This window comes from Bactrocera latifrons, unplaced genomic scaffold (assembly GCF_001853355.1).
Source record: "Bactrocera latifrons isolate USDA-ARS-PBARC rearing strain unplaced genomic scaffold, ASM185335v1 scaffold_56, whole genome shotgun sequence".
Lineage (NCBI taxonomy): Eukaryota > Metazoa > Arthropoda > Insecta > Diptera > Tephritidae > Bactrocera > Bactrocera latifrons.
In genome coordinates this window covers 1,024,995-1,036,782 of record NW_017537223.1, presented here as the reverse complement: position 1 = coordinate 1,036,782, position 11,788 = coordinate 1,024,995, and the positions used below count along the sequence as shown (strand labels likewise).

General features: G+C 37.7%; 2 protein-coding genes across 2 annotated transcripts in view; both read right to left on the bottom strand.

The window, feature by feature from the left end:
- Positions 1-242: 242 nt before the first annotated feature.
- LOC108974490 (extensin-2-like) lies at positions 243-2,041 on the bottom strand. The gene is made up of 2 exons (XM_018942350.1): positions 1,916-2,041; positions 243-1,854 (listed from the first exon to the last, which is right to left on the bottom strand). Exons 1-2 carry the CDS (start codon positions 1,980-1,982, stop codon positions 290-292), a joined length of 1,632 nt encoding a protein of 543 aa, XP_018797895.1. The 5' UTR covers positions 1,983-2,041; the 3' UTR covers positions 243-289.
- Positions 2,042-9,741: 7,700 nt separating this feature from the next.
- The window catches only part of LOC108974545, a 158,236-nt gene continuing 156,189 nt past the window's right edge, over positions 9,742-11,788 (bottom strand). Inside the window, exon 8 of the mRNA XM_018942450.1 lies at positions 9,742-11,116. Coding sequence (XP_018797995.1) covers positions 10,695-11,116 — 422 coding nt within the window. The 3' untranslated portion in view covers positions 9,742-10,694. The remainder of the gene's footprint in view (positions 11,117-11,788) is intronic.

The window sequence follows — 11,788 nt, the reverse complement described above, 5'->3', positions numbered from 1 at the left end:
GTAATCATCAAAGAGAGAAAAGAGATAATCTTCAAAAATAAGTCTCAAAGCATGTTCCTTCGAATGAAAATAAATATTCCGCATTAAATTGAAGTTTCTGTTCTTKTTCTTTAAAAAAAGTAGAAAATCTCGAAATCAAACACCCATTATTAATAAAACAAAGGTTTCAAATATTCAAAGAAAGTATTTATTTATATTCAATAATATCAATAAATTATATTTTTTAAGTCTAACTTATGAATTTAATTATATGCAATAGAATATTAATTTATATACTTTCAATCCTAGACTATGCTTGCCTGTTCTCCGACAGATAGCCCTCCCTCTCCGCGTCAGTCGCATGTACTCGGTATTGCTTCGTGTTCGGTGCTTCAGACGACTGTTCAATGCTATTTCTCACATAAACGGGAGCTAGGTAGGGCAGAGCGTGGGTGTATGAGACCTTCGGATAGCTGGACTGATAGTTATATTGTGGGTACAGCGTGGGCTGATAACCGCTTTCCGAGTAACTTGCGATCTTCGCATACGAACGAGTTTGTGTACCGCTCTCATCGCGTTTCACTTTCGAATGCCTTCCTCTAATTGGAACTTTGGTTGGCACGGRGCTGGAGTCTATGTGATCATTTGATGGTCGTGATTTGGAGGTGAGCTTCGGTTTCTGTTTTTTGCTAGTTGTCGGTATCGTTGAAGCTGATGTTGACTTTTTCGCCTTTGTTGAAGCTTTTTGGCTCTCCCTAATGCGCTCATCGTAATATTTTTTATAGCGTTCTTGGTCTACTGCCGCAAAAGTGGCTCTGTTAGGTGGTGGACCATAGTTGTAGCTGGGTTCAGAGCTTTGTGAAGGACTCTTGCGATTTACGGCGCCCTCCTCAATGGAATAATGGCTTGTATAGCTGCTTGGCTGAGGGTTGTAAGAATCGCTTGGGTAAGTGCTTGGGGGAGGATCTGAATAGGCGTCTGGAGGGGCGTCGTAATAAGGACTAGAAGTATCGCTTGCGGGAGAGGAGGCAAAAGRGTCAGGATAGGCACCTGGGTAATTGCGAATATAAGGGACTGGATTATTTGTTGCGTAAATATCTGGATAGGCGGTAAAAGCGTTCGGCTCACTGGAATACGGATTGTAGTAAGKTGGTTGCCAATACCAGGGATTGTTATAACTACCGTAAGGCGAGTATGGACTCTGCGCTGCCGAGTATGGATACCCAACAGCCGGTGATGGTAGAGGCGCTTGATGTTGAGGTACATATTGAGTTGGCGGGGCCACTGGTAGTAATACMGGGTATGGTCTATGTTTGCTGCGCTTACGTTTTGGCCGCTTGGTTGTAGTATCATGATAATCATTACCATGCTTCTCATCTTCTCTCAGCACAACAATACAATTTACAACTGGCGCCAACTTGTTCGTATTCCACGGCATTTCAATGCTGCTAATATATTCCCCGCTGTGGTCTTCATGCGAGTGATCTTCATGGTACTGTTGTTGAGCATAATGATGGTAGTCTTGCTCCGAACTTTCATGACTCTCATTGTCGTCTGAGCGGCCTTTTCGGCTGTGACGCTCATGGTAACCGTGATACTCGTGATGATGCTGGCTTTCTGGGTTTTCTTCAGTTCTAATGACACAAAGTGGATAACTGTCGTTGAGTGTTTTCTGCGCCGGCATAAATGAGCYGAAGATATTGGGGAAACGCAAACTCGTAACCCAGCCCGTAGTCAAACCGGCTAACGCCGCAAGGCCACYGTTTATAAGACGACCCTCCGATACAACCGTCTCACCATCGGTTAGGCTGAGTATGGCCTCATACTCTGCCTGTGAGATGGGTCGAAAGTTTGTGAGTTTTTCCGGTTTTGTATCTATGCCGGGATGCATACGTTAGGTGAAAGCGAATTGAATGCCAAATAAGTTTAAGCTTACCTCCGTTCGCCGCGTGGAATGACCAGCAAAGCGYTGTGACCGCCAACAACACGCGCTGAATTAACATTCCGTAAGATAATCGAAATCTGCTTTGGATCTGAGCTGCTAATAGATTCACATGCGTTGCCGAACTGACTAACTGAACTCGAGCGACACTTTGGCCGGCGCATTTATAGCCTCGCTTCAGTGATTGACTTTCGCAACGATGTCTTTTGTTATTCTAATTGGATTCGGTTCGGCACGGATGTGTGTTCGGTGGCTCACAAGTCTGTTGGTAGAAGACTCCGACACTCTACMACATTGTTTTGTTTGCGATTTCTTTTTATTTTTCTTTTTCTTTAGTAGCTTTTACTTACAGCATTTTCGTTCTCTTTATTATTTTGGCTTGCTTAACTTTCGCTCCGAAGATAGCTGGGCTGTATTCTTCTTATATTTTTGTTGGCTGGCACGGCTTTTGTTTGCATTCTATTGTGTGACCTACTTTCTTATGCGAAAACTCAACTTCTCCCACAAAAGATCCATCATCATTTCGATTAATTTGTGCGAAATTATTTTTATTTACTCACAYACAAATATTTTATTGCTGCAGAACATCGCACTTTCTTCGGTACGCATGCATTAAAGGGTAGAAGAGCCAAAGTCGCTTTTGCAATATTTGCGTGAGGTTTGGTGAGAAATTTGTGATGGATTAAGATAAAAGAGTGTTGGATTTGGTCATAACTGTATTGMGGTGAGTACTACTAACAGTAAATGAAATATGTGTGGGGTTTTTTTTACGGGAGAAAATTGATATTAATATTATGATAAGAAAGGAAATGCGAATAATTGGAACCGATGAACTAGTTATGATTATAGCATTAGCAATATTTCTATAAGATTCTAGAATATGTATTTTGTTTATTCAAGCTTTGCTTTGCGACGTTCTAGCGCATAGTTTGAAATTTTTGAAAATATAATAAAGATAACTTGAAAATGTAATCAAATGTTCTTATGATAGATGCTATTTTGGTGCCCCAAGGTCAAGACTAAAACAAATTTTACTTCAAGTTAAAGTTAATAGTTCGGTTTATGATTGGAAAAACTACATTAACTCAAAGAGAGTTGACGCCAATCTGAAATTTTGTAGAAACTCGTAGGACAAGGCATGAGGCTTAAGAAGTATAAATTTGTATTGAAACGAGCCAAACAGAGGTTTTTACCTTTTGTTGTTCCTCTTATACCAACWTGACGAATTTCTAGCACTGCTKCCTTAACTTTTCCGATTTTCAACGATTTCAARGCGGCATAGAAAACACAAACTTTCTGGGCAAAGTCGTTGTAACTTTTTTCCGCAGTAAAAATCGCGATATAAACTTTCCGCGTCGAACTTTAGTAATSTTGACATCTCTCTTCCAATCCGCCTACCAAACTCAGMCAGCAACTTCCAAGCAAAAGTACTAGACATTGGAAGAACCTGCGAAGTTCCATTGAGTAACTATGGGAAAATAAAAAAGCAACCATATATGCGAACAGCCAGGCGGCATTGCTGCGTGGTGAACAACTGCAGGAAGGCTTTAAGCTMRSTGGTAGGTTAGCTCCATTTGTTCATAATTTGCGTTCACGGTCACAAGAATATTTTTGCCAACGAAAAACGGACCAGTTGGCAAAGCTAGAAACCTCTTTAGACGAAACCAAGACGTAGTCAATACCATGCCCGTTAGGAACGATCAACGATCATATCAGATGGAACTCAATAACAAGCGGCAAGTTAACCCAAATATTACAGAAATAGAACCAGGGTCATACCATTTAGTTCGAGAAATATATACAGACTTACAGATAAAAGTAGGTCAGATTTATAATAACTTTTGCCGCTGTTGCAAACTAGAAGGKAATAAGAAAACTCGTTTTCAGTTGCTCTGTCAATGACCGACTCTACCACAAATCCAAAATACTTGGCAACCACCAGGGACCGAACACTGAAACCTTYTCCACAAAAAGCATAACGGATATAAGCAGTTTCAGTGAGAGTTCCAAATGGTTTGAGAGCAGCGATGAAACGAGATAGCAAGATTTTCAAGTCCTACAATAGGTCATCAAAATGGCGCATACAGCACTAATTGAGTCCATGGTGCCAGCACTGTTATCTAACTACTTATTAGACGAGTCCGAGTACAATTCGAATAGATGGTATATTTTTCTTTTTAGACAGGTAGATCAAGAGAAGTTGTTTTATTATTAAAGCAGTGCTKCGAAGAATTATATATCGACATAACACAATTTTTGGCCAAATCATATGCAGTGTAAAGTCAATCAGAATACCATGATCATGACATTCAATAGTTGAGCGTAAGGAAGGTATAAATGAACAGCGATTATTTCTGAATCCCACCTCACGTCAATCATGAAAAGATTGGTTCGTACTTAGTTTTCTTGTCATCACCAATGCTTGACATAAAAATCTATTAGTTTTAACTTCCGTGGCTTGCAAGATATGCTCTCACAGACAACCGATATATGTTGGCTTAACGAAACTCTTTGTACGACATGTGACGAGCGTGTAAAATCATAACCTCAACGCTTTCACATCCGGTCGTGCAACATCTGCCGCCCTTTTCACCCTTTCCAATTGCCAAAGATAAATGCAATAATTTGAAATTTTTCTAAATCATGATTTTATTAATCTCTGCATGTGTTCAGTACAATTAAATGTGTGTTTGTTTGTGTTCGTTTATGTTGTTGTTTGTTGTTTACATTTCATTATTCTTATTATGCTCCAATGCTAAACTATTATTATTCATTTACATATATTAATGTTGCATTACTAAGAATATATATTTATGTATATGTATACTATGTTATTTATTTTGCGTTTTTTTTTTTGCTTTTGTTGTTGTTGTTTTACACCAAACCATCAATCCGCTGTTATTATCTTTGGTATATCATTATCATTATTGTATGCCAAGGATAGATGAAACTAACTATGTATATATGTATTCATATGCACTGGTCTGCATGTATGTGTGCACCACATATGTTTGTATGCACTGTTCGAGCTCTGAGCATTGAAAACGAAMTAATTGTGAAATGCATTATAAAATTACTTTATATTACTCTATTTACTTTACTCTAATATATGTATGTACAAATTTGATGTATTTTTGGTTAAATCTTGTTTGTTTTTGTTTCTGTTTCTGTTTTTTTTTATGAGTTCGATTTGTAATATATTAATCTTAAAATGCTACAGCACACTTTGCGCTTAGTTGAAAAGAATTATCGCTATTTTTGTTTACTATGTACAGTTATGCTTTTATTTTTCCATAAAAATGAAACGAAAGTTGCTTACAAATATTTTTCACTAATATTTATCTTTATATTTAGACACTGCTTCTGCTTAGCATTTATTTTTATATAAAATTGATTTTCTTTGCTTGCATTCCACACTCTTTCACAACTAACAAATATGACTGAATATAAAAACAAAAAGTATATAAAAATTTATTCAGACATTTTGTTAATAGAGTCTTTCTTCAAACTCCATTGTCTCTGCAAGAGAGGTGTTAATGGCAAAGGCCAGCATTCTGTTGCTTGTAAAACAAATAGACAGAAAATATATACTGCATGAAAAATTCTAGTTTGTCCGCGCCGAAATGTAGGCAACAGCGTACCCAATATCGGCCCTGCTTCTGGAAGTTAAGAACAGTTAGGTAATTATATCCATGAACTCTACTCCGATTGTTGTTTCATATGGCAGCTAAATGCTAACTTATTTTTTTATACCATTATGTGGTAAATATATCAAAGAAGATTGCTAGTTTCCTATTTGAGATTCTATTAATGGGAAAAATGAAAATGTAGAGTTTTTGAATTTCACAAGTGGATATAACCTTTAAGGTTACTTTCCATAGCATATCGTCACATAAAATCCGAAACAACGCTTCAYCAAAATAAATTGAAATTGATTTTTTTTATAGCTACATGTATGCAGTAAGAAATTTTCAGCTGCTGTCAGAATTACCAATATATAACCATTTTATAACTGTTTTATAACAAGTATACAACGATTATATAACCATTTCATAACCAATTTATAACCACTTTATAACCAAAACTCAAATTGTGTTTCATTATGAGTGGTTTCTACTTTATCGCTTTTCCTTCGCCTATAAAAAAAGTGATGTTGTGTTACTTTGTATTTTAGGTGACGATATAATTAACGCTAATATTTGGGCAGAAAAAATTTCAACACTTTTTCAAAATATTGGATTCGTGGCGTATTTTGAAAATATGTTTGAAATGTTACATAAACACATATCCAGAGACACACTTGGTTTGTTTTTTAGGAAAATTTCTAAATCAAAAAAATCAAATAAATCTTTAAATGAAGACTTTCTGCGGAATAAACACTTTCAAGTCCACTTTGTTGTTACAATTATAAATTTGTTTCATTTTGAAAGTGGCTTGCACTTCAATTTTGGTTTATTGTACATTTGCATTCGATTTTCTTTACAGCGAGAAACAATTTCTTGCTTCACCGTTATGTCCTACTGTTTGGTTTCATATTTACTTAACTGTTAATGCGTTGCAGCACGTGAAAATCTAACTGCTTTTAGCATCTAAAATTTAAATCTGCATTTCGCCTCTAACTCCATCCTCTATTCCCCCAATTACACAATATACAGAACTATATAAATAYATTTTATGTGTGTGTGTGTGTTAAGTGGCTGGTTCATTGTATTACAATTTGTGTTTAATGTTTTCGCTCTTATTTGGAAATTGATTTACCTTTAAAATTAACTTAAAACTATTGACTCGTTCAGTTCGCTTACTATTTACATATATATGCGCGCGTTTAGCATTCAATTGCTGTCGCCGCTGAACTGGTTGCATTGACAATTAACGCCAGCGCAGCGCCGCAGCTGACGGCATGTGTGTGGGTGTATGTGCGTGTGGAAATGGAAATTCAAAACTGTGTGGAAACTGCATATGCATTGCCTTTATGAGCATATGAAAATGCAAACYCACACATACACACAACTCTATACAATTATTTTTCAGTTGGTAAGCGGCGACAGCTTGTCTAATCGCACGTTGATCAGTTTCCAAAAAAAAATCGAATTTTTGTAGTATTCATTTACACGTTTCGCGTTTCGAATGAGCACTGTTCACAAAAAGTATCTAATTCGAAACTAATAAAATATTTACAGCCCAAATGGGTTTAATTGTGCAATATTTATTTACATACATATTTAAATGTTAAATATTAGCTTACAAACAAATGCTGCCGCAATTTCGCAAAATTCACCATTGATTGGAAACATTATTTAGACCAAATCGACGTTTTGAGGAATTTCATATGGAAATGCTTCCGGTCATTCAGTGTAATTACAAGCTGTTTCAAAATTTGGGTTTATATTAGCGCTAATCYGCACCGAATAGAGAAGTTCAAATGGTTGTAGCAATAATTAATTGGTTTAAAATAATTTTTTAGAAAATTGTTTTTATTATTTATTTGTGTTTAGTGCAGTCCAATCTTACGACCTTGCCCTTTCAGCTACCAAAAAAAATTACAAATTGCATAATTGAGAATGTTTTTTGTTTTTTTTCAGAATATAAACCCTTCGTTTTGCTGTCAGTGACATTGAAAATTCATAAATTCAGCATTTGCTGCGCTTGCTGGAGCCAATAAAGCTCCATGCAACTGTTGCAAAGGTGAGCTGAAATCGATTGTCGACATAAAATTAAAAATAATTTACTCTATTAAGTTAAACGTATATGTAATTAGCGGGAAGCATATATTTATGTACAGCCTTACAAAAATGGGGTTTCATAAAATAATGTTTATTATTACAAATGACTACTATATATTTAAAAAAAAAAAAWTKTWGCCACTYATTATTGCAAATTTTAAACGATTAATTTTTTAATTTTCAATATGTGTTGCTCAAACGCTCTGGCGGCCATAATCATAATTACACACACACACGGATGGCGGAGTATCTCCTCTCAGCCATGAAATGAACACACGCATACTCGTTACTTCTACCATTTCATTACAAACACATATACAAAAAGTAGGCGTGCACATATTACATCTGCAAATATATTCCCTTTAATATATCTGAAATTATTGATAATGAGAAATGCGAATCAGACTGCACTTTAATACTATTGACATATCTAAAAAGAATTCAAAACAAAAAAAAAAAAAAAAGAAAAAAAAACATAAAAAAAAGATTAATTAAAATAATTTGCAATTTTCTACTCTCGTAGTGTAGTAAAGAGTGAAAAAAGCAAACGACAAACCGCTTCCCCTCAAGTGAAGAACCGAGTATGGTTAGGGATGGTTTTATGCTTGTTGAGTTTGAACTCCGTCAAACACCTTACAGGCGAGAGAAAGTGAAACCTCATGAAGTAAAATTGAATACATAAAATTCTTTATACCTCTTTATATCAGTTCGATGGTATGTTCGATTCGCCACTTTATTTCATAAACTAAACTATATCAATTTTGAATCTTTGTTCAAATTTCGCTCATCATCATAAAATATAAATACATGTTGCTGAGTCCGACTAGAGATCGGAAAAATATTATATATTGCTAATCATGCGTTGCCACTGGAAGCAAGTGTATGGAAGTTTTGCGAACGGTAACGTCATAATTCAGCGAATCAAGAGACAGCGTCTGCGCTGGGTACGTCATGTCATCATTCGGTGAAGTACTAGCCGGGGGAAGCATAAGAAGGGGAAGGAATGGAAAAGACCTCTACTCAGTTGGAAAGGCCAAATGGGGAAGGATCTAGCTACGCTTGTAATCTTCAATTGGCCCTAAAAAGCGAAAAGCAATAACAACTGGCGCTCTTTTGGAAACTGGTCGATAACCGCGTAAGTGATACCTAAGACAATATGTCTACTTCAGCTTCAGCCATAGTCTGGCGAACGCTGGATTATGTCAGCGAGCTGAGGGCGCTCCCCGAGGCAAATACACAATTGAACAAAATTGACTTAAGTGCGGTTTCGTAAAGTCAAATAAAAACTATTTTTTGTGAGAGACCCGACCGTTTCTCATTTTGAAATTATTGAGCTGCCAATATGCGTAAGTAACGCAGATGTTGTGCAAGATTTCAAATTATTTTGCCGTTATAAATAAAAATGTATCACCTATACATTAACCATCTTAAAAATTGCGTGCCATGTGACCTTCGATAATTTTTTTTTTATCGATATATCACTTCGTTATATTCATTTTGAAATTAGTAAAAGAAGACATTTTCGGCACGTTTTTTATACATTTTTTACCATGAGACTATGAGATATTCAGAGAAAGCTTTTATCTTTGATAGCTCTTACTGGGAGAAAACTATAAAAATATTCGTTATTCATAGAATTAGAGCACTCCAAGTAGGCACTGTAAATAACATTAGGAACTCCTTTTTTAACACTTTTATTACACAAAATAACAGTACAAACCAAATTCGTAAAGAATTTTCTGAAATGGCAGCTTATGTGTATAACTGTAAATAGATGATGATTAAATGAAAAACTAGTACTGGTTAAGCTCTCTCTGAACCAGTGCGTATTGCTGTGCGGTGTCAATATTTACATGCATACCCACACACATTCACACACATACAGTGACAATTTCAACTATGGCTAATAAGTCTTACATGTTAAGGTTACCTCATCAAGGTGCCACACTCGAAGAGAGCAATTCAATTGCCGACCTCCAGGGGTTGGCGCCTAAACACTATTCACCTGCACACTTAAAATTACGCTATTAAATTATACAATTTATATATATATATATATATATATATATGTGTGTGTGTGTGTTTGTGATAGAATCCTCAGTTACAGTTGATGGCTTATTCGCTATGATTTTTGTTTTACCTCTCTTCTTGTTTTGTTATAATTATTATTTTCACTACAAGTGTTTGTCTTATATTTCACTACAGTTATTTAATTTCTGGAAATCTCTTAATATATCTATGCATGTATTTCTAAGGTTGCGTGCGTTTATGTGTGTGTTATATTCATCCACAGCTTAACTTATCAGTTTGTCAGTAGTACGTTTTCCATTAGTGTGGGTGTGCGTGTGTGTGGGTGCGCGTGTAGGAAAGTAAAAGTAATTTCGTAAAAATTTCTAACCCAAATGGCCGTACAGCGAGCGTGTGCGTTCAATGAGAAAAATGTGGCAACGCGGCGCGAAGTCACGCTCAAGTCGGCAGTAAACTGGTCATACGCTGACGCGGCACTAGCGCGCCTAGCACTCCAGCTGGGCGCAGGCCGGAGGGCGGAGGCGCCACGAGTAATTCGAATGCAGGTCGCAAAGTGCGCGGCTAGAGACTCGCGCTTATTCGTTAAAATTGCTGGTGTTTGCTTAATGTGTTCCAGGGTGGTGAGCGGCGCGCAAACCCACACACACACACACAAGCGCAGCGCTCGCCGTTTAATCACCAGCTGCGCCTGGTCTCTTGCGGCATAGCGCGCCGAAGAACCTTCAACCGCGCTGGTTGCGGCACTTGAGTGCGTGAGTGCTTTAACTTTAATGCATTTACGCCCTTCTACATGCGTCGGCGCCCCGCGCAAAGCGCCTGCAACTGCTCCAGCCCAGCGCCCAATTCCATTTGCGGCGAGTCAACGCCTGTGCGACCCTACAGCGTGGCGCAACTGTTGCGTCAACTACTTCATTTCACCCGCTGTCTGTACATGTGTTGGTGTGTATGCTGTGTATGTGTGTGTTTGTGTGTGTATGTGCGAATAGCAGTATAATTGTTTGTGCTCGGTCTCAGCTTCATCTTCATCTCGTAATTTTGCTGAGTGCGCGTGTTGCATGCGAACTTCTTGCGGTTGCACCGCTAATGCTAATGCGGCTCGGGCTGCGGCTACGGCTGTGTCTTTGGTAGTGGCGCCTCTGGCAGCTCCCTATACTCACACACCTGCCGACGTCGTTGGCCCGAGCTGTGCTCTGTGCTGCTGATGTTAAGGCTTTGCACTCGCTTCCGCAGCCGTCGCCATCGTTATTGTTGCTGGTGTTGCTTCTGCTGCATTTGCTGGTGCCTCTGGTTGCCACCGTGAGTAGTGTTGCAGCCGCTGTTGTTGTTGCGAGGAAGTGTTGCAAACAGCAAGTGAAAATTGTGAAGAGCATGCAACAAATGCTGCAGTAGAAATTGCCGCTGTACATGCTGCTCGAGTTGTGTTGCATGGCGGCGGGGTGTTCACCTGCAAAGAGCAGAGAGGAAAGATTCGAATAAGAAAATTACGTAGCAACTCTGCGGTCATGAATAAGTGAGCGTGTGTACGCCTTAAACTACAAGCTTTGAAGTACTTAGGAGATGAAGAAATAAATGCGTGAGTGAATAAGGTAAGTGTGCGTTCTTTCCTGAGGCGCTTCTGAGTGTGAAGAAACAGTTGAAGGTCCACTAATGCCGATTGCGCTTCAAAAGGTTATGAAGTTGTTCATGTTGAAGACTTTCTGGAAAACCTTTAGAAATATTTATTTCCTTATTTACTTATATTTCTCCAAGTGAATACTCTTCGAGGGTCTCTCAGCTTCCAGATAAAGAGCAGTAGTCCGCATGGATACCTACATCACTTAGACTAAGTCACATAACCTAGAAAATCTCGAACTAAGTAAACTCCGAAGCTCCCTTTTAATACATTTTCAGATTTTTAGTTACCAAGTTGTTTTGTTTAGCTTTCGTTTGAATTGTTTGCCCATTTTGGCTATCCCCGAATTCTGATGAAGTAAAATTTCTTAAATTTTTTATAGTAAACCATTTAGAAATTAAGATCATAAACCTGTTATGATCCATTACCTTGAAGGACGAGTTAAAACTTCTAAAAGCCGAGATCGACTAAAAAACACTATAATATCTTCTGCAAAACTTCGAG